We start from the raw sequence: 23136 nt of genomic DNA, 5'->3' as shown, positions 1-23136 counted from the left end.
GATTGATAACGTGATGATTGATAACGTGATGATTGGTAACGTGATGATTGATAGCGTGATGATTGATAACGTGATGATTGATAACGTGATGATTGATCACGTGATGATTGATCACGTGATGATTGATAACGTGATGATTGATCACGTGATGATTGATCACGTGATGATTGATAACGTGATGATTGATAACGTGATGATTGGTAACGTGATGATTGATAGCGTGATGATTGATAACGTGATGATTGATCACGTGATGATTGATCACGTGATGATTGATAACGTGATGATTGATAACGTGATGATTGGTAACGTGATGATTGATAGCGTGATGATTGATAACGTGATGATTGATAACGTGATGATTGATCACGTGATGATTGATCACGTGATGATTGATCACGTGATGATTGATAACGTGATGATTGGTAACGTGATGATTGATAACGTGATGATTGATAACGTGATGATTGATAACGTGATGATTGATAACGTGATGATTGGTAACGTGATGATTGATAACGTGATGATTGATCACGTGATGATTGATAACGTGATGATTGATAACGTGATGATTGATAACGTGATGATTGATCACGTGATGATTGATCACGTGATGATTGGTAACGTGATGATTGGTAACGTGATGATTGATAACGTGATGATTGATAACGTGATGATTGGTAACGTGATGATTGATAACGTGATGATTGATAACGTGATGATTGATAACGTGATGATTGATAACGTGATGATTGGTAACGTGATGATTGATCACGTGATGATTGATCACGTGATGATTGATCACGTGATGATTGATCACGTGATGATTGATAACGTGATGATTGGTAACGTGATGATTGGTAACGTGATGATTGGTAACGTGATGATTGGTAACGTGATGATTGATAGCGTGATGATTGATAGCGTGATGATTGATAGCGTGATGATTGATCACGTGATGATTGATCACGTGATGATTGATCACGTGATGATTGGTAACGTGATGATTGGTAACGTGATGATTGATAGCGTGATGATTGATAACGTGATGATTGGTAGCGTGATGATTGATAGCGTGATGATTGATCACGTGATGATTGATAACGTGATGATTGATCACGTGATGATTGATAACGTGATGATTGATAACGTGATGATTGATCACGTGATGATTGATAACGTGATGATTGATAACGTGATGATTGGTAACGTGATGATTGATAGCGTGATGATTGATAACGTGATGATTGATCACGTGATGTTTGATCACGTGATGATTGATAACGTGATGATTGATAACGTGATGATTGGTAACGTGATGATTGATAGCGTGATGATTGATAACGTGATGATTGATAACGTGATGATTGATCACGTGATGATTGATCACGTGATGATTGATCACGTGATGATTGATCACGTGATGATTGATAACGTGATGATTGGTAACGTGATGATTGGTAACGTGATGATTGGTAACGTGATGATTGGTAACGTGATGATTGGTAACGTGATGATTGATCACGTGATGATTGATCACGTGATGATTGATAACGTGATGATTGATCACGTGATGATTGATCACGTGATGATTGGTAACGTGATGATTGGTAACGTGATGATTGATAACGTGATGATGATAACGTGATGATTGGTAACGTGATGATTGGTAACGTGATGATTGATAACGTGATGATTGATAACGTGATGATTGATAACGTGATGATTGGTAACGTGATGATTGGTAACGTGATGATTGGTAACGTGATGATTGATCACGTGATGATTGATCACGTGATGATTGATAACGTGATGATTGGTAACGTGATGATTGGTAACGTGATGATTGGTAACGTGATGATTGATAACGTGATGATTGATAACGTGATGATTGGTAACGTGATGATTGGTAACGTGATGATTGGTAACGTGATGATTGGTAACGTGATGATTGATAGCGTGATGATTGATCACGTGATGATTGATCACGTGATGATTGATCACGTGATGATTGATAACGTGATGATTGATAACGTGATGATTGATAACGTGATGATTGATAACGTGATGATTGATTACATGATGATTGGTAACGTGACATTTTGTGACTTCTTTTGATTGATCGTCTGACAATGATTGTCTGCAGTCGGATCCGTCCAGTGTTCCTCAGCTGGCCTGGCAGTTTGTTCCTGTTCAGAAGACGATCAATCCCGTCCTGGCTTTCTGCAAAGGAGACACTGTCCACTTCCTCCTGGTAACTTCTAAGTCCTTCCCTTTACATTCCTGTTCTTCTTCTGTCCTGCTGTTTCTGTTGAGTGCTGCTCTGCTCCGTGTTTACTAGAAGACTCCATAACATTGTGTGTTCCACTCTCATTCAGGTGAAGAAGGAAGAGTCGGGGACCATTCATGTCATCAAACAGAGACAGTTGCACCTCAGCTGTGATATCATCAGCTTAAGTGTAAGTTTTACATCACATAAGCACTGATTACTGTGTTTTCACTCATGTTGTGTCATCTAGGGGGAAAGAAACCCACTATCTATCTGTTATGCTACTTAATCCATGTTAAAGTTACGCATATCTATATTAGAATTAACTGGGTATAAATCAGAGAACATTGAATAACCAGGTTGGGAGTCTGCAGTGTGGACGTTACTGTGAGTCTGCAGTGTGGACGTTACTGTGAGTCTGGAGTGTGGACGTTACTGTGAGTCTGCAGTGTGGACGTTACTGTGAGTCTGGAGTGTGGACGTTACTGTGAGTCTGGAGTGTGGACGTAACTGTGAGTCTGGAGTGTGGGCGTTACTGTGAGTCTGCAGTGTGGACGTTACTGTGAGTCTGCAGTGTGGACGTTACTGTGAGTCTGCAGTGTGGACGTTACTGTGAGTCTGGAGTGTGGACGTTACTGTGAGTCTGCAGTGTGGACGTAACTGTGAGTCTGGAGTGTGGACGTTACTGTGAGTCTGGAGTGTGGACGTTACTGTGAGTCTGGAGTGTGGACGTTACTGTGAGTCTGGAGTGTGGACGTTACTGTGAGTCTGGAGTGTGGACGTTACTCTGAGTCTGCAGTGTGGACGTTACTGTGAGTCTGGAGTGTGGACGTTACTGTGAGTATGCAGTGTGGACGTTACTGTGAGTATGCAGTGTGGACGTTACTGTGAGTATGCAGTGTGGACGTTACTGTGAGTCTGCAGTGTGGACGTTACTGTGAGTCTGAGTGTGGACGTTACTGTGAGTTTGCAGTGTGGACGTTACTGTGAGTCTGGAGTGTGGACGTTACTGTGAGTCTGGAGTGTGGGCGTTACTGTGAGTCTGGAGTGTGGGCGTTACTGTGAGTCTGGAGTGTGGACGTTACTGTGAGTCTGCAGTGTGGACGTTACTGTGAGTCTGCAGTGTGGACGTTACTGTGAGTCTGGAGTGTGGACGTTACTGTGAGTCTGGAGTGTGGACGTTACTGTGAGTCTGCAGTGTGGATGTTACTGTGAGTCTGGAGTGTGGACGTTACTGTGAGTCTGGAGTCTGTACGTTACTGTGAGTCTGGAGTGTGGACGTTACTGTGAGTCTGGAGTGTGGACGTAACTGTGAGTCTGGAGTGTGGACGTTGCTGTGAGTCTGCAGTGTGGACGTAACTGTGAGTCTGGAGTGTGGACGTTACTGTGAGTCTGCAGTGTGGACGTTACTGTGAGTCTGCAGTGTGGACGTTACTGTGAGTCTGGAGTGTGGACGTTGCTGTGAGTCTGCAGTGTGGACGTAACTGTGAGTCTGGAGTGTGGACGTTACTGTGAGTCTGCAGTGTGGACGTTACTGTGAGTCTGCAGTGTGGACGTTACTGTGAGTGTGCAGTGTGGACGTTACTGTGAGTGTGCAGTGTGGACGTAACTGTGAGTCTGCAGTGTGGACGTTACTGTGAGTCTGCAGTGTGGACGTTACTGTGAGTCTGGAGTGTGGACGTTACTGTGAGTCTGCAGTGTGGACGTTACTGTGAGTCTGGAGTGTGGACGTAACTGTGAGTCTGGAGTGTGGACGTTACTGTGAGTCTGCAGTGTGGACGTTACTGTGAGTCTGGAGTGTGGACGTTACTGTGAGTCTGGAGTGTGGACGTTACTGTGAGTCTGGAGTGTGGACGTTACTGTGAGTCTGGAGTGTGGACGTTACTGTGAGTCTGGAGTGTGGACGTTACTCTGAGTCTGCAGTGTGGACGTTACTGTGAGTCTGGAGTGTGGACGTTACTGTGAGTATGCAGTGTGGACGTTACTGTGAGTATGCAGTGTGGACGTTACTGTGAGTATGCAGTGTGGACGTTACTGTGAGTCTGCAGTGTGGACGTTACTGTGAGTCTGAGTGTGGACGTTACTGTGAGTTTGCAGTGTGGACGTTACTGTGAGTCTGGAGTGTGGACGTTACTGTGAGTCTGGAGTGTGGGCGTTACTGTGAGTCTGGAGTGTGGGCGTTACTGTGAGTCTGGAGTGTGGACGTTACTGTGAGTCTGCAGTGTGGACGTTACTGTGAGTCTGCAGTGTGGACGTTACTGTGAGTCTGGAGTGTGGACGTTACTGTGAGTCTGCAGTGTGGATGTTACTGTGAGTCTGGAGTGTGGACGTTACTGTGAGTCTGGAGTCTGTACGTTACTGTGAGTCTGGAGTGTGGACGTAACTGTGAGTCTGGAGTGTGGACGTTGCTGTGAGTCTGCAGTGTGGACGTAACTGTGAGTCTGGAGTGTGGACGTTACTGTGAGTCTGCAGTGTGGACGTTACTGTGAGTCTGCAGTGTGGACGTTACTGTGAGTCTGGAGTGTGGACGTTGCTGTGAGTCTGCAGTGTGGACGTAACTGTGAGTCTGGAGTGTGGACGTTACTGTGAGTCTGCAGTGTGGACGTTACTGTGAGTCTGCAGTGTGGACGTTACTGTGAGTGTGCAGTGTGGACGTTACTGTGAGTGTGCAGTGTGGACGTAACTGTGAGTCTGCAGTGTGGACGTTACTGTGAGTCTGCAGTGTGGACGTTACTGTGAGTCTGGAGTGTGGACGTTACTGTGAGTCTGCAGTGTGGACGTTACTGTGAGTCTGGAGTGTGGACGTAACTGTGAGTCTGGAGTGTGGACGTTACTGTGAGTCTGGAGTGTGGACGTTACTGTGAGTCTGGAGTGTGGACGTTACTGTGAGTCTGGAGTGTGGACGTTACTGTGAGTCTGGAGTGTGGACGTTACTGTGAGTCTGGAGTGTGGACGTTACTCTGAGTCTGCAGTGTGGACGTTACTGTGAGTCTGGAGTGTGGACGTTACTGTGAGTATGCAGTGTGGACGTTACTGTGAGTATGCAGTGTGGACGTTACTGTGAGTCTGCAGTGTGGACGTTACTGTGAGTCTGGAGTCTGGACGTTACTGTGAGTCTGCAGTGTGGACGTTACTGTGAGTCTGGAGTGTGGACGTTACTCTGAGTCTGCAGTGTGGACATTACTGTGAGTCTGGACGTTTCTCTGAGTCTGCACTGTGAACGTTACTGTGAGTCTGGACGTTACTGTGAGTCTGGAGTGTGGACGTTACTGTGAGTCTGGACGTTTCTCTGAGTCTGCAGTGTGGACATTACTGTGAGTCTGGACGTTTCTCTGAGTCTGCAGTGTGGACGTTACTGTGAGTCTGGACGTTACTGTGAGTCTGCAGTGTGGACGTTACTGTGAGTCTGGAGTGTGGACCTTACTGTGAGTCTGGATTGTGGACGTTATTGTGAGTCTGGAGTGTGGACGTTACTCTGAGTCTGGAGTGTGGACGTTGATGTGAGTCTGGAGTGTGGACGTTACTCTGAGTATGCAGTGTGGACGTTACTGTGAGTCTGCAGTGTGGACGTTACTGTGAGTGTGCAGTGTGGACGTTACTGTGAGTCTGCAGTGTGGACGTTACTGTGAATCTGGAGTGTGGACGTTACTGTGAGTTTGCAGTGTGGACGTTACTGTGAGTCTGGAGTGTGGACGTTACTGTGAGTCTGGAGTGTGGGCGTTACTGTGAGTCTGGAGTGTGGACGTTACTGTGAGTCTGCAGTGTGGACGTTACTGTGAGTCTGGAGTGTGGACGTAACTGTGAGTCTGCAGTGTGGACGTTACTGTGAGTCTGGAGTGTGGACGTTACTGTGAGTCTGCAGTGTGGACGTTACTGTGAGTCTGCAGTGTGGACGTTACTGTGAGTCTGCAGTGTGGACGTTACTGTGAGTCTGGAGTGTGGACGTTACTGTGAGTCTGCAGTGTGGACGTTACTGTGAGTCTGCAGTGTGGACGTTACTGTGAGTCTGGAGTGTGGACGTTACTGTGAGTCTGGAGTGTGGGCGTTACTGTGAGTCTGGAGTGTGGACGTTACTGTGAGTCTGGAGTGTGGACGTTACTGTGAGTCTGGAGTGTGGACGTTACTGTGAGTCTGGAGTGTGGACGTTACTGTGAGTCTGCAGTGTGGACGTAACTGTGAGTCTGGAGTGTGGACGTTACTGTGAGTCTGCAGTGTGGACGTTACTGTGAGTCTGGAGTGTGGACGTTGCTGTGAGTCTGCAGTGTGGACGTTACTGTGAGTCTGCAGTGTGGACGTTACTGTGAGTCTGGAGTGTGGACGTTACTGTGAGTCTGCAGTGTGGACGTTTCTGTGAGTCTGGAGTGTGGACGTTGCTGTGAGTCTGCAGTGTGGACGTTACTGTGAGTCTGCAGTGTGGACGTTACTGTGAGTCTGGAGTGTGGACGTTACTGTGAGTCTGGAGTGTGGACGTTACTGTGAGTCTGCAGTGTGGATGTTACTGTGAGTCTGGAGTGTGGACGTTACTGTGAGTCTGGAGTTTGTACGTTACTGTGAGTCTGGAGTGTGGACGTTACTGTGAGTCTGGAGTGTGGACGTTACTGTGAGTCTGGAGTGTGGACGTAACTGTGAGTCTGGAGTGTGGACGTTACTGTGAGTCTGCAGTGTGGACGTAACTGAGTCTGGAGTGTGGACGTTACTGTGAGTCTGCAGTGTGGACGTTACTGTGAGTCTGCAGTGTGGACGTTACTGTGAGTCTGCAGTGTGGACGTTACTGTGAGTCTGCAGTGTGGACGTTACTGTGAGTCTGCAGTGTGGACGTTACTGTGAGTCTGGAGTGTGGACGTTACTGTGAGTCTGGAGTGTGGACGTAACTGTGAGTCTGGAGTGTGGACGTTACTGTGAGTCTGGATTGTGGACGTTACTGTGAGTCTGGAGTGTGGACGTTACTGTGAGTCTGCAGTGTGGACGTTACTGTGAGTCTGGAGTGTGGACGTTACTGTGAGTCTGGATTGTGGACGTTACTGTGAGTCTGGAGTGTGGACGTTACTGTGAGTCTGCAGTGTGGACGTTACTGTGAGTCTGCAGTGTGGACGTTACTGTGAGTCTGGAGTGTGGACGTTACTGTGAGTCTGGATTGTGGACGTTACTGTGAGTCTGGAGTGTGGACGTTACTGTGAGTCTGCAGTGTGGACGTTACTGTGAGTCTGGAGTGTGGACGTTACTGTGAGTCTGGATTGTGGACGTTACTGTGAGTCTGGATTGTGGACGTTACTGTGAGTCTGGAGTGTGGACGTTACTGTGAGTCTGGAGTGTGGACGTTACTGTGAGTCTGCAGTGTGGACGTTGATGTGAGTCTGCAGTGTGGACCTTACTGTGAGTCTGCAGTGTGGACGTTACTGTGAGTCTGGAGTGTGGACGTTACTGTGAGTCTGCAGTGTGGACGTTACTGTGAGTCTGCAGTGTGGACGTTACTGTGAGTCTGCAGTGTGGACGTTACTGTGAGTCTGCAGTGTGGACGTTACTGTGAGTCTGCAGTGTGGACGTTACTGTGAGTATGCAGTGTGGACGTTACTGTGAGTCTGGAGTGTGGACGTTACTGTGAGTCTGCAGTGTGGACGTTACTGTGAGTCTGCAGTGTGGACGTTACTGTGAGTCTGCAGTGTGGACGTTACTGTGAGTATGCAGTGTGGACGTTACTGTGAGTCTGCAGTGTGGACGTTACTCTGCCACATGAAGCTCATGGTTGACAGTCGGAGACACAGCAGCTGTGAATTGATCACTTTTCCCACTTCAGCAGTTATACGGTGTCTTCTGACTGTAACATGACAGATTGGTGAACAGGTCCGTTCCTGCAGCTGGGAAGTTGTAAAGTTTACAGTTGTGAACGTCTCTTCATTCATTCATTCATTCATTCACACAAAATAAATGGTTCAGAGGAACGTGAGCAGATTTCCTTCACTGCCCTTGAGCGTCTCAACTTCCCAGTTCCTTGTGGACGTACGAGACACAGGTGTGTCTGTTCTCTGTGAATGTGTGTGCAGTGGATCAACAGCCGGACGCTGGTCCTGGTGGACAGCCACGAGAAGCTGCAGGTGGTGGACCGTCCCAGTCAGGAGGTCCTGGAGACTCTGGACCTGGAGCAGGTGCAGCTGGTCTACAACAGCCGGCACTTCAAGTCTCTGGCCACCGGAGGGAACGTGTCCCAGGCGCTGGTGAGGCCCGCCGTCCAACCTGCAGGATGACGCTGTGGTCAGACCTTCTGTCACCGTCAGCAGCTTTTACACCAAATGTGTCCTCCGAGGTTTTAATGGTTGAAGTAAGAAATCATCATGGTGTTTGTGGACATTCAAGTGGAAAAGATGCCGTGGTTTCAGAAACCTTCCTGAGCGATGGGAAATGTAGAACCATCTTTCTAAAAGTTGTGATGCAGGCAGACGAGGCGTATGAGGCAGATGAGTGTGTGTTGCAGGCTCTGGTGGGAGAGAAGGCCTGCTATCAGTCCGTCTCCAGCTACGCAGGACAGATCGTCTACTTGGGCACCAAGGTACTGCAGCCCGTCGTCATGTGGTCGGCTGTGCTTGTTGTTGCTGTTGTGTGAAGATTGATGCCGAGTGTCCTGCTTCAGCCCATCAGCTGTGGCGCTTTCCTTTCGGGCACACCTTCTAAAAGCTACTCTCAAACTGTGGGAGGACTCCCGTGTTGTGTATCTCATGTTCTCATGTCACTAGAGCCTCTTGAGAAGATGTTGTGGTAGCAGTGTGTTGTTGGACTGTGCTTCATGGTGTGTAACAGTGTGTTGATGTGTTGTGTTACAGTCGGCTCACATTATGGCTCTACGGAACTGGAGGGAGGTACGTCTGCACACTGCTTCTCATCACTTTTCATCAGTCACTAATCCAACCTCATCAACTTAATAAACCTCATTAACCTTATTGCTGCAAACATCTCATAAACCTCATGACTGCATAAACGGCATAAGCCTCATGATCGCATACACCTCATTGACCTCATGAACCGCATAAACTCATTACTGCATGAACCTCATAAACCTCATTACTGCATGAACCTCATTACTGCATAAACGGCATAAGCCTCATGATCGCATACACCTCTTTGACCTCATGAACCGCATAAACTCATGACTGCATGAACCTCATTACTGCATAAACCTCATTACTGAATGAACCTCATTACTGCATGAACCTCATTACTGCATAAACTCATTACTGCATGAACCTCATTACTGCATGAACTCATTACTGCATAAACTCATTACTGCATGAACCTCATTACTGCATAAACTCATTACTGCATGAACCTCATTACTGCATAAACTCATTACTGCATTAACCTCATGACTGCATAAACGGCATGAGCCTCATGATCGCATACACCTCTTTGACCTCATGAACCGCATAAACTCATTACTGCATGAACCTCATAAACCTCATTATTGCGTAAACCTCATTACTGCATGAACCTCATTACTGCATGAACCTCATTACTGCATAAACTCATTACTGCATGAACCTCATTACTGCATAAACTTATTACTGCATGAACCTCATTACTGCATAAACCTCATTACTGCATAAACTCACTACTGCCTACACTCATTACTGCATGAACCTCATTACTGCATAAACTCATTACTGCATGAACCTCATTACTGCATGAACCTCATTACTGCATAAACTCATTACTGCATGAACCTCATTACTGCATGAACCTCATTACTGCATAAACCTCATTACTGAATGAACCTCATTACTGCATGAACCTCATTACTGCATAAACTCATTACTGCATGAACCTCATTACTGCATGAACCTCATTACTGCATGAACTCATTACTGCATACACTCATTACTGCATGAACCTCATTACTGCATAAACTCATTACTGCATGAACCTCATTACTGCATGAACCTCATTACTGCATGAACTCATTACTGCATACACTCATTACTGCATGAACCTCATTACTGCATAAACTCATTACTGCATGAACCTCATTACTGCATAAACTCATTACTGCATGAACCTCATTACTGCATAAACTCATTACTGCATTAACCTCATGACTGCATAAACGGCATAAGCCTCATGATCGCATACACCTCTTTGACCTCATGAACCGCATAAACTCATTACTGCATGAACCTCATAAACCTCATTATTGCGTAAACCTCATTACTGCATGAACCTCATTACTGCATGAACCTCATTACTGCATGAACCTCATTACTGCATAAACTAATTACTGCATGAACCTCATTACTGCATAAACTCATTACTGCATGAACCTCATTACTGCATAAACTCATTACTGCATACACTCATTACTGCATACACTCATTACTGCATGAACCTCATTACTGCATAAACTCATTACTGCATGAACCTCATTACTGCATAAACTCACTACTGCCTACACTCATTACTGCATACACTCATTACTGCATGAACCTCATTACTGCATGAACCTCATTACTGTATAAACTCATTACTGCATGAACCTCATTACTGCATACACTCATTACTGCATGAACCTCATTACTGCATGAACCTCATTACTGTATAAACTCATTACTGCATGAACCTCATTACTGTATAAACTCATTACTGCATGAACCTCATTACTGCATAAACTCATTACTGCATGAACTCATTACTGCATGAACCTCATTACTGTATAAACTCATTACTGCATGAACCTCATTACTGCATAAACCTCATTACTGCATAAACCTCATTACTGCATGAACCTCATAAACCTCATTAATGTGTAAACCTCATTACTGCATAAACCTCATTACTGCATGAACCTCATAAACCTCATTAATGCGTAAACCTCATTACTGCATGAACCTCATTACTGCATAAACTCATTACTGCATGAACCTCATTACTGCATGAACCTCATTACTGCATAAACTCATTACTGCATGAACCTCATTACTGCATGAACCTCATAAACCTCATTAATGCGTAAACCTCATTACTGCATACACTCATTACTGCATGAACCTCATAAACCTCATTAATGCGTAAACCTCATTACTGCATAAACCTCATTACTGCATAAACTCATTACTCCAGGAAACAGAGATCCTGGTATGTTAATCCAGGTAACAGATATCCTGGTATGTTAATCCAGGTAACAGAGATCATGGTATGTTAATCCAGGAAACAGAGATCCTGGTATGTTAATCCAGGTTCCAGAGAGATCCTGGTATGTTAATCCAGGTAACAGAGAGATCCTGGTATGTTAATCCAGGTTCCAGAGAGATCCTGGTATGTTAATCCAGGTTCCAGAGAGATCCTGGTATGTTAATCCAGGTAACAGAGATCCTGGTATGTTAATCCAGGAAACAGAGATCCTGGTATGTTGATCCAGGTAACAGAGATCCTGGTATGTTAATCCAGGTAACATATCCTGGTATGTTAATCCAGGTAACAGAGATCCTGGTATGTTAATCCAGGTAACATATCCTGGTATGTTAATCCAGGTAACAGAGATCCTGGTATGTTAATCCAGGAAACAGAGATCCTGGTATGTTGATCCAGGTAACAGAGATCCTGGTATGTTAATCCAGGTAACATATCCTGGTATGTTAATCCAGGTAACAGAGATCCTGGTATGTTAATCCAGGAAACAGAGATCCTGATATGTTAATCCAGGTAACATAGATTCTGGTATGTTAATCCAGGAAACATATCCTGGTATGTTAATCCAGGTAACAGAGATCCTGGTATGTTAATCCAGGTAACAGAGATCCTGGTATGTTAATCCAGGAAACATATCCTGGTATGTTTATCCAGGTAACAGAGATCCTGGTATGTTAATCCAGGAAACAGAGATCCTGGTATGTTAATCCAGGTATCAGAGATCCTGGTATGTTGATCCAGGTTACAGAGATCCTGGTATGTTAATCCAGGAAACAGAGATCCTGGTATGTTAATCCAGGTAACAGAGATCCTGGTATGTTAATCCAGGAAACAGAGATCCTGGTATGTTAATCCAGGAAACATATCCTGGTATGTTTATCCAGGTAACAGAGATCCTGGTATGTTAATCCAGGAAACAGAGATCCTGGTATTTTAATCCAGGAAACATATCCTGGTTTGTTTATCCAGGTAACAGAGATCCTGGTATGTTAATCCAGGAAACAGAGATCCTGGTATGTTAATCCAGGAAACAGAGAGATCCTGGTATGCTAATCCAGGTAACAAACAGATCCTGGTATGTTAATCCAGGTAACAAAGAGATCCTGGTATGGTAATCCAGGTAACAGAGATCCTGGTTTGTTAATCCAGGTAACAGAGATCCTGGTATGTTAATCCAGGTAACAGAGATCCTGGTATGTTAATCCAGGTAACAGAGATCCTGGTATGTTTATCCAGGTAACAGAGATCCTGGTATGTTTATCCAGGAAACAGAGATCCTGGTATGTTAATCCAGGTAACAGAGATCCTGGTATGTTAATCCAGGTAACAGAGATCCTGGTATGTTAATCCAGAAAACAGAGATCCTGGTATGTTAATCCAGGTAACAGAGATCCTGGTATGTTAATCCAGGTAACAGAGATCCTGGTATGTTAATCCAGGAAACAGAGATTCTGGTATGTTAATCCAGGTAACAGAGATCCTGGTATGTTAATCCAGGAAACAGAGATCCTGGTATGTTAATCCAGGTAACATAAATCCTGGTATGTTAATCCAGGTAACATAAATCCTGGTATGTTAATCCAGGAAACAGAGATCCTGGTATGTTAATCCAGGTAACAGAGATCCTGGTATGTTAATCCAGGTAACAGATCCTGGTATGTTAATCCAGGAAACAGAGATCCTGGTATGTTAATCCAGGTAACAGAGATCCTGGTATGTTAATCCAGGAAACAGAGATCCTGGTATGTTAATCCAGGTAACAGAGATCCTGGTATGTTAATCCAGGAAACAGAGATTCTGGTATGTTAATCCAGGAAACAGAGATCCTGGTATGTTAATCCAGGAAACAGAGATCCTGGTATGTTAATCCAGGAAACAGAGATCCTGGTATGTTAATCCAGGTAACAGAGATTCTGGTATGTTAATCCAGGAAACAGAGATTCTGGTATGTTAATCCAGGAAACAGAGATCCTGGTATGTTAATCCAGGAAACAGAGATCCTGGTATGTTAATCCAGGAAACAGAGATCCTGGTATGTTAATCCAGGTAACAGAGATCCTGGTATGTTAATCCAGGTAACAGAGATCCTGGTATGTTAATCCAGAAAACAGAGATCCTGGTATGTTAATCCAGGTAACAGAGATCCTGGTATGTTAATCCAGGTAACAGAGATCCTGGTATGTTAATCCAGGTAACAGAGATCCTGGTATGTTAATCCAGGAAACAGAGATTCTGGTATGTTAATCCAGGTAACAGAGATCCTGGTATGTTAATCCAGGAAACAGAGATCCTGGTATGTTAATCCAGGTAACATAAATCCTGGTATGTTAATCCAGGTAACATAAATCCTGGTATGTTAATCCAGGAAACAGAGATCCTGGTATGTTAATCCAGGTAACAGAGATCCATGTATGTTTATCCAGGTAGCAGAGATCCTGGTATGTTAATCCAGGAAACAGAGATCCTGGTATGTTTATCCAGGTAACAGATCCTGGTATGTTAATCCAGGAAACAGAGATCCTGGTATGTTAATCCAGGTAACAGAGATCCTGGTATGTTAATCCAGGAAACAGAGATTCTGGTATGTTAATCCAGGAAACAGAGATCCTGGTATGTTAATCCAGGAAACAGAGATCCTGGTATGTTAATCCAGGAAACAGAGATCCTGGTATGTTAATCCAGGAAACAGAGATCCTGGTATGTTAATCCAGGAAACAGAGATTCTGGTATGTTAATCCAGGAAACAGAGATTCTGGTATGTTAATCCAGGAAACAGAGATTCTGGTATGTTAATCCAGGAAATAGAGAGATCAATCCAGAGTCGTAATATCAGACACAGCTCTCCTTCAGGGAACATCTGGATGGTCCATTCCTTGAGATAACCTGTAGAAACTGCTGTCCTCTTCCTCCTCCTCCTCTTCCTCCTCCCCCTCCTCCTCCCCCTCCTCTTCTTCCTCCTCCCCCTCCTCCTCTTCCTCCTCCCCCTCCTCTTCTTCCCCCTCCCCCTCCTCCTCCTCTTCCTCCTTCTCCTCCTTCTCCTCCTTCTCCTCCTCCTGAATTCACACACCTGCTGAAAGAGCAGTAGCAGATATACGGATCCAGATCTCCCATCTAGTTCAAAGTGAATGAATCTCAAGGGAAAGAATTATGGATTTAGATCAGTGAAGGACATTTACAAACTGTTGCTTTCTCTTTTAACTTACATTGACCCCCCCCCCCCCCCCCCCCTCCCCCCCCCCCCCCCTCCCCCCCTCCCCCGTGGGTCCAGCGTATCGACTGCTTGCTGAAACAGGAGTACTTCGTGGAGGCTCTGTCATTGTCCTGGTCTTTCCATGAAGGAAGTGCTAAAGCTGTGGTGGGTGAGTGTCTCCGGCGCTCTGCTCAGCACCGTCAGCTTCTCCGCCTCTGCTAACGTCTGACGGTCCTGTGCTGCTGGTGTTGCAGGACTGTTTGGAGATCCAGGGAAGAGGAAGGGCGTGGTCAGTGACAAGGTGAGCCCAGTCCGTCAGGGGTGGAGCTTCAGCCTCCCGCTCACACGTGACGTGGAGTTGTGCTCTGTGTGCAGATGGTGGAGATCCTCTTCCAGTTCGCTGAACACGCTCTGAAGAAGTGTCCCGAGCAAGGCAAGGTCCAGGTGATGGAGCAGCACTTCCAGGTGACAGTCTCACAGTGAAGTGGTGCTGAGTGAACACTGTCATCACAAAGGAAGGGCTTTCACCTGTCAGGTGTCTTCTACCTGCCAGGTGTCTTCCACCTGCCAGGTGTCTTCTACCTGTCAGGTGTCTTCTACCTGTCAGGTGTCTTCCACCTGTCAGGTGTCTTCTACCTGTCAGGTGTCTTCCACCTGTCAGGTGTCCTTTACCTGCCAGGTGTCCTTTACCTGTCAGGTGTCTTCCACCTGTCAGGTGTCTTCCACCTGACAGGTGTCTTCTACCTGTCAGGTGTCTTCCACCTGACAGGTGTCTTCTACCTGTCAGGTATCTTCTACCTGTCAGGTGTCTTCCACCTGCCAGGTGTCTTCCACCTGTCAGGTGTCTTCCACCTATCAGGTGTCTTCTACCTGTCAGGTGTCCTTTACCTGTCAGGTGTCTTTTACCTGTCAGGTGTCTTCTACCTGTCAGGTGTCTTCCACCTGCCAGGTGTCTTCCACCTGTCAGGTGTCTTCTACCTGCCTCTTGTCTTTTACTTGATGGGCGCCTTCCTGAGCAGAGCATCCAGATGATGGACCTTCTTTACCAGGCAGTAGTCTGCTCCATCCAGCTCAGGTCACTGTTGGTTCTCGGCCCAGGAGTTAGTGAATGCCCAGCTTCTTCGCCCCTCCTCTCTGTAGTTCCAGGGGTCTGCAGTGACCTGGATTAGGTGAAATGTTCAGTCTTACTGGTGTATCTCAGTAGTCCTCTGAAGCTTTAACTCCTCCAGCAGCAGTGAAGAGTGTGACGGAGATCTGATCAGATTGTGAAGGTTTATTGGACAGGTCTGAACTTCATGCCCCCTGACGAGCAGTCTGTGGCGTAGCAGCAAGAGAACACCAAGAACACTCATATCTGTATGAACGTTTTAAAGTGGGATGTGACATTTGGACACACTTTAACCAAAGACTCTACTGCCCCCTTCAGGATGTGGTTCCGGTGCTGGTGGACTACTGCCTGCTGCTGCAGAGGCCGTGAGTACTACACCTTCACCACACTCATGAGCGAGAATCCTCCAACACCTGAAGCACATTGAGTGTGTGTGAGAGCAGGTTTGGCTTCAGGCTGGTCGTTGAATGCGGAGAGCCTCCTGGCGTCCTTTAGAGAGCAGACACCAGTGTTTCTGTCTCCAGTGTGGGTCAGCTGGCCTGATAGAACCCGCTTCTGCATGATGGTTAACCATCTGACATGACTACACACAGTTTACTGCTCCAGCCATTTATTTCCAGGGTTCCTGGGGTCTTAACCAGTCTTAAAGGTATTGAATTTACACATCTGCATTTAATACCTTAAAAAGTCTTAAAAAGGTCTAATATTTGATATTGTAGGTCTTAAATTTTGAAGAGATGCTGGGAATTGACGCAGTTGACAAAAACAATTGTGTGACTGCGCGGTGCCTGCTGCTGTCGTGCTGGTTCAACCTGCTCCTCTTGCTCCTCCACTCCGGTGGGAGGTGCAGCGTGGAAACAAGAGCTGGAGGCAGAGTGGAGGCCAGCGAAACACTCTGCTGTGTGCCGCCGGTACCTGAGCTCACTGATGAGCTCACGACTCATTCTTCAATCATGTAGCAGGGTTGTAGCACTCGAGACTCCAGAGGCTTTTTTGTCATCTCAGACTCCTTGGTATTTGACTCAGACTTGTCTCGGACTCACATAATATTCAATAGTCTCAACCGAGTTTTTAAACCTGGGTTCAAGCTTGAATCTTTTTTTAATTATTTTTTAATTGAAGCCAATCTACCACCACTGCAAGTCTCCACCTTCACAAAGTCCCAGACTGGGTCTGGAACCCACCAGCTCTTCGTACTGAAAACAAGTTTCAGTAGCAGCAGCTCCATTTCACTGCAGTTTAATGCAGCGCGCCGTCCAGGCGTCATTTGGACGACCAACCTTCGAAAAAGACGGCCGAAAAAACCAGTGTCCACCTTCCTGAAAACCTCCAACTAATGTCCAGTAGACTCTAGACGAGAGACTCAGTAAGAACCCCTCAATTATTCCAGCACCGAGGTTTTAAGTGTTAACGTACCTTAATGAGCGACGGAGCTGCTGTGAGTTTACTTCTGTCAAACATGAGGCTCCTGGACCAAAAGTCCCAATAATGATGGACCAAACCATTGTTACAGTCCGTCTCCTGGTTCCTGGACCAAACCACTGTTACAGTCCGTCTCCTGGTTCCTGGACCAAACCACTGTTACAGTCTGTCTCCTGGTTCCTGGCCCAAACCACTGTTACAGTCCATCTCCTGGTTCCTGGACCAAACCATTGTTACAGTCTGTCTCCTGGTTCCTGGACCAAACCACTGTTACAGTCCGTCTCCTGGTTCCTGAACAAAACTACTGTTACAGTCTGTCTCCTGGTTCCTGGTCCAAACCACTGTTACAGTCCGTCTCCTGGTTCCTGGACCAAACCATTGTTACAGTCTGTCTCCTGGTTCCTGGTCCAAACCATTGTTACAGTCCGTCTCCTGGTTCCTGGTCCAAACTACTGTTACAGTCTGTCTCCTGGTTCCTGGTCCAAACCATTGTTACAGTCTGTCTCCTGGTTCCTGGACCAAACCACTGTTACAGTCCGTCTCCTGGTTCCTGGTCCAAACCACTGTTACAGTCCGTCTCCTGGTTCCTGGACCAAACCACTGTTACAGTCTGTCTCCTGGTTCCTGGTCCAAACCACTGTTACAGTCTGTCTCCTGGTTCCTGGACGAAACCACTGTTACAGTCCGTCTCCTGGTTCCTGGTCCAAACCACTGTTACAGTCCGTCTCCTGGTTCCTGGACCAAACCACTGTTACAGTCTGTCTCCTGGTTCCTGGTCCAAACCACTGTTACAGTCTGTCTCCTGGTTCCTGGACGAAACCACTGTTACAGTCCGTCTCCTGGTTCCTGGTCCAAATCACTGTTACAGTCCGTCTCCTGGTTCCTGGTCCAAACCACTGTTACAGTCCGTCTCCTGGTTTCTGGTCCAAACCACTGTTACAGTCTGTCTCCTGGTTCCTGGACCAAACCACTGTTACAGTCCGTCTCCTGGTTCCTGGTCCAAACCACTGTTACAGTCCGTCTCCTGGTTCCTGGACCAAACCACTGTTACAGTCTGTCTCCTGGTTCCTGGTCCAAACCACTGTTACAGTCTGTCTCCTGGTTCCTGGACGAAACCACTGTTACAGTCCGTCTCCTGGTTCCTGGTCCAAACCACTGTTACAGTCCGTCTCCTGGTTCCTGGACCAAACCACTGTTACAGTCTGTCTCCTGGTTCCTGGTCCAAACCACTGTTACAGTCTGTCTCCTGGTTCCTGGACGAAACCACTGTTACAGTCCGTCTCCTGATTCCTGGTCCAAATCACTGTTACAGTCCGTCTCCTGGTTCCTGGTCCAAACCACTGTTACAGTCCGTCTCCTGGTTTCTGGTCCAAACCACTGTTACAGTCTGTCTCCTGGTTCCTGGACCAAACCATTGTTACAGTCCGTCTCCTGGTTCCTGGACCAAACCACTGTTACAGTCTGTCTCCTGGTTCCTGGTCCAAACTACTGTTACAGTCTGTCTCCTGGTTCCTGGTCCAAACCACTGTTACAGTCTGTCTCCTGGTTCCTGGTCCAAACCACTGTTACAGTCTGTCTCCTGGTTCCTGGTCCAAACCACTGTTACAGTCCGTCTCCTGGTTCCTGGTCCAAACCACTGTTACAGTCCGTCTCCTGGTTTCTGGTCCAAACCACTGTTACAGTCTGTCTCCTGGTTCCTGGTCCAAACTACTGTTACAGTCCGTCTCCTGGTTCTTCTATGAGCACTGTCAGCACTAAATTGGTGAGATCAGTGACGTGTCATGTTTTGGAGTGACGTACTGACGTGGCTCTCACTTTGCTCCGTTAACGTTGGAAAAAGAACCAGTTCTTTGGCGGTGCTCATTTGAGAACCGGCCCTGAACTAGTACCTGGTTCTTTCTGGTGGAAAAGCCGTATGAGAAGAGTTGTGTAAAATAAAATTTCTCTAACTTTGTGGTCGTGAAAATTAGTTTTTTCTGTCATAAAATTTACTCTTGATCTCATCTGGACTTGGACTTGGGACTCGGACTTGATTTGGACTCTACAAGCCCCGACTTGGACTTGTCTTGGACTGGATACAGGTGGACTTGACTACAGCCCTGTGTGTAGCATCACTACTGTGCGGCCCCTGAAACTCTTTAGCATGTAGCATGGCTCGGAGTTCCATGCTGCACCTGGTTGGACAAACACGTCTTGGGCACCGGTTCTACTCTACCTCTGATTGGCTAGTGCTCGCTGCTTTCTGTAATATTATTGGTTAGTGTCTAAGCTTTCTTGTAGCATGAGGGATGTTTTTACCGTATATTGTGTTTAGATTTCTTAAAAAGTCTTAAAGTTAACTTATAAAAACATGTAGGAACCCTGATTAAACACCAACACAATCTTTCTGCAGCTGAGAGCCAGTGTCCAGTCCACTGTGTTAAAGCAGCTTCATCCAGGCCGCAGCGTTGCTGTGAGGTTGAGGTCAGAACTCAGGCCTCCGTCAGACCTCCGTCAGGCCTCCGTCAGGCCTCCGTCAGGCTCACTGGAGATGAAGGAAGGAGGAGCTTCTGGTCCTCACATATACTGGTTTCCCTCAGAGAGCTGCTGTTCAACCAGTTGTACCCCCGCCTGGTGGAGAACATGGTGGCCAAGAGCGTCTTCCTGGAGTCGCTGGAGAACTACATCGTGGCTGACCGCCTGGGTCACCTGACCACACCCATCATGAGGGACCTGCTGGCTCACTACCACAGCACCGGCATGATGGACAGTCTGGAGCGCTGCATCGTCCACCTGGACATCACCAGCCTGGACATCCAGCAGGTGTGTGTGTGTGTGTGTGTGTGTGTGTGTGTGTGTGTGTGTGTGTGTGTGTGTGTGTGTGTGTGTGTGTGTGTGTGTGTGTGTGTGTGTGTGTGTGTGTGTGTGTGTGTGTGTGTGTGTGTGTGTGTGTGTGTGTGTGCGCGTGTGCGTACGTGCGTGCGTGCGTGCGCGTGCGTGCGTGCGTGCGCGTGCGCACGCAAACTTAAGTTTGAAGTTTGAAGTTTCAAACTTAAGTTTGAAGACAAACTTTGTTAACTTCAAACGTTCATATAAGAACAAGCTGATGAATGTCATTTATCCAATTTCAACCTATACACTCTGGTGTGTGTGTGTGTGTGTGTGTGTGTGTGTGTGTGTGTGTGTGTGTGTGTGTGTGTGTGTGCGTGTGCGCGTGCGTGCGTGCGTGCGTGCGTGCGTGTGCATGACACTGAAGACAAACTTTGTTAACTTCAAACGTTCATATAAGAACAAGCTGATGAATGTCATTTATCCAATTTCAACCTGTACACTCTGGTGTGTGTGTGTGTGTGTGTGTGTGTGTGTGTGTGTGTGTGTGTGTGTGTGTGTGTGTGTGTGTGTGTGTGTGTGTGTGTGTGTGTGTGTGTGTGTGTGTGTGTGTGTGTGTGTGTGTGTGCGCGTGTGCGTACGTGCGTGCGTGCGTGCGCGTGCGTGCGTGCGTGCGCGTGCGCACGCAAACTTAAGTTTGAAGTTTGAAGTTTCAAACTTAAGTTTGAAGACAAACTTTGTTAACTTCAAACGTTCATATAAGAACAAGCTGATGAATGTCATTTATCCAATTTCAACCTATACACTCTGGTGTGTGTGTGTGTGTGTGTGTGTGTGTGTGTGTGTGTGTGTGTGTGTGTGTGTGTGTGTGTGCGTGTGCGCGTGCGTGCGTGCGTGCGTGCGTGCGTGCGTGCGTGTGCATGACACTGAAGACAAACTTTGTTAACTTCAAACGTTCATATAAGAACAAGCTGATGAATGTCATTTATCCAATTTCAACCTGTACACTCTGGTGTGTGTGTGTGTGTGTGTGTGTGTGTGTGTGTGTGTGTGTGTGTGTGTGTGTGTGTGTGTGTGTGTGTGTGTGTGTGTGTGTGTGTGTGTGTGTGTGTGTGTGTGTGTGTGTGTGTGTGTGTGTGTGTGTGTGTGTGTGTAGGTGGTCAAAGTGTGCTGGGAGAATCAGCTCTACGATGCCATGATTTACGTTTTCAACAGTGGCATGAACGACTACATCACTCCGATGGAGGTGAGTCAGTCCTCCTCCATCAGGAGGTGAGTCCTCCGGTCTGACCTGACGGAGCAGGTGGAGGATTTCAGTTCCCTACTAAAGCCTTCAAACCGCTCCTGGACATTTGACTCTAAACGACTTTTCGCCTTGTGTTTGTGTTGAAGAAACTCTTTGCAGTGATTGGTCCAACCCTGAAGGAGGGGCGGAGCCTTTCAGGTAAAGCTTTAAAAACACATCTAAACAAGGACATTTATATATTGTTCTCCTAAGTTTGGTCTTTTTAGTGTCTATACCCTAAAATAAATATGTGATTATTACCTTTTTAACCAATAGGCTTCACAAATTCTGAAAGTTAGGCTCTATGAGTGTACAGATGATTGTCAGTGACGTTGTTTTAGAGCACAGATGTTTGGTGTTTGGTCTGAAGCCCTGCTTGTTGTCGTCTGACAGACGAGGACGTTGTGATGGGAAACAAGCTTCTGGTGTATATCAGGTAAATCACAGTCCAGTTGATCTTTTCCAAGTCTTTAATCCTCCTGCCCACCCTCTGTCCCACCGTCTGTCCCACCGTCTGTACCACCCTCTGTCCCACCGTCTGTCCCACCGTCTGTCCCACCGTCTGTACCACCCTCTGTCCCACCATCTGTCCCACCGTCTGTCCCACCGTCTGTCCCACCCTGTGTCCCACCATCTGTCCCACCCTCTGTCCCACCCTCTGTCCCACCGTCTGTCCCACCGTCTGTCCCACCGTCTGTCTCACCCTCTGTGCCACCGTCTGTCCCACCCTGTGTCCCACCGTCTGTCCCACCATCTGTCCCACCGTCTGTCCCACCGTCTGTCCCACCATCTGTCCCACCATCTGTCTCACCCTCTGTGCCACCATCTGTCCCACCCTGTGTCCCACCATCTGTCCCACCGTCTGTCCCACCATCTGTCCCACCCTCTGTGCCACCGTCTGTCCCACCCTGTGTCCCACCATCTGTCCCACCCTCTGTGCCACCGTCTGTCCCACCCTGTGTCCCACCATCTGTCCCACCGTCTGTCCCACCGTCCGCCGGCACAGGTGAAAGACTGCGATGGTGGGAGTCGTGGTGAAACCTTTGGTCGTGGCTCTAAGTTATCTATCTATCTATCTATCCATCTAATCACTGGTCGTACGTCGTGGTGATGGTTGTACGTCGCCATGGTTGTATGCCGTCATGGTTTTATGCCGTCATGGTGGTCATACATCATCGTCGTGGTTGTACATCATCGTGATGGTCGCACGTCATCGTCATGGTTGTATGCCGTCATGGTTTTATGCCGTCATGGGGGTCGTACATCATCGTCATGGTTGTACGTCATCATGATGGTTGTATGTCGTTGTGGTCGGATGCTGTTGTAGTCATCCTGTTGGTACAGTCACTTGGTACGTCCTGTAGGTACATCCTGTTGGTACATCCCCTTGGTACATCCCGTTGGTACATCCCATTGGCACAGTCACTTGGTACATCCCCTTGGTACATCCCATTGGCACAGTCACTTGGTACATCCCCTTGGTACATCCCATTGGTACATCCTGTTGGTACAGTCACTTGGTACATCCCCTTGGTACATCCCATTGGCACAGTCACTTGGTACATCCCCTTGGTACATCCCCTTGGTACGTCCCATTGGCACAGTCACTTGGTACATCCCCTTGGTACATCCCCTTGGTACATCCTATTGGCACAGTCACTTGGTACATCCCGTTGGTACATCCCGTTGGTACATCCCCTTGGTACATCCCATTGGCACAGTCACTTGGTACATCCCGTTGGTACATCCCCTTGGTACATCCCATTGGCACAGTCACTTGGTACATCCCGTTGGTACATCCTGTTGGTACAGTCACTTGGTACATCCCGTTGGTACATCCCGTTGGTACATCCCCTTGGTACATCCCATTGGCACAGTCACTT

The 23136-nt window shown here is 47.1% G+C and overlaps 1 protein-coding gene across 1 annotated transcript in view; it reads left to right on the top strand.

Moving 5' to 3' along the window:
- Positions 1-23136, top strand: part of vps8 (VPS8 subunit of CORVET complex) — a 92363-nt gene that overhangs the window by 37653 nt on the left and 31574 nt on the right. The window contains exons 12-24 of the mRNA XM_080507981.1: positions 2147-2254; positions 2379-2459; positions 8311-8481; positions 8739-8813; positions 9085-9120; positions 14709-14799; positions 14885-14931; positions 15006-15095; positions 16057-16103; positions 19740-19962; positions 21125-21214; positions 21361-21412; positions 21647-21689. Of these exons, the coding sequence (XP_080364107.1) occupies positions 2147-2254; positions 2379-2459; positions 8311-8481; positions 8739-8813; positions 9085-9120; positions 14709-14799; positions 14885-14931; positions 15006-15095; positions 16057-16103; positions 19740-19962; positions 21125-21214; positions 21361-21412; positions 21647-21689 (1154 nt within the window). The remainder of the gene's footprint in view (positions 1-2146; positions 2255-2378; positions 2460-8310; positions 8482-8738; positions 8814-9084; positions 9121-14708; positions 14800-14884; positions 14932-15005; positions 15096-16056; positions 16104-19739; positions 19963-21124; positions 21215-21360; positions 21413-21646; positions 21690-23136) is intronic.

Source organism: Blennius ocellaris, assembly GCF_963422515.1.
Source record: "Blennius ocellaris genome assembly, chromosome: 13".
In the NCBI taxonomy this organism is placed as follows: domain Eukaryota; kingdom Metazoa; phylum Chordata; class Actinopteri; order Blenniiformes; family Blenniidae; genus Blennius; species Blennius ocellaris.
The sequence above is the reverse complement of the archived record's forward strand: the minus strand, read 5'-3'. Positions and strand labels throughout refer to the sequence as shown.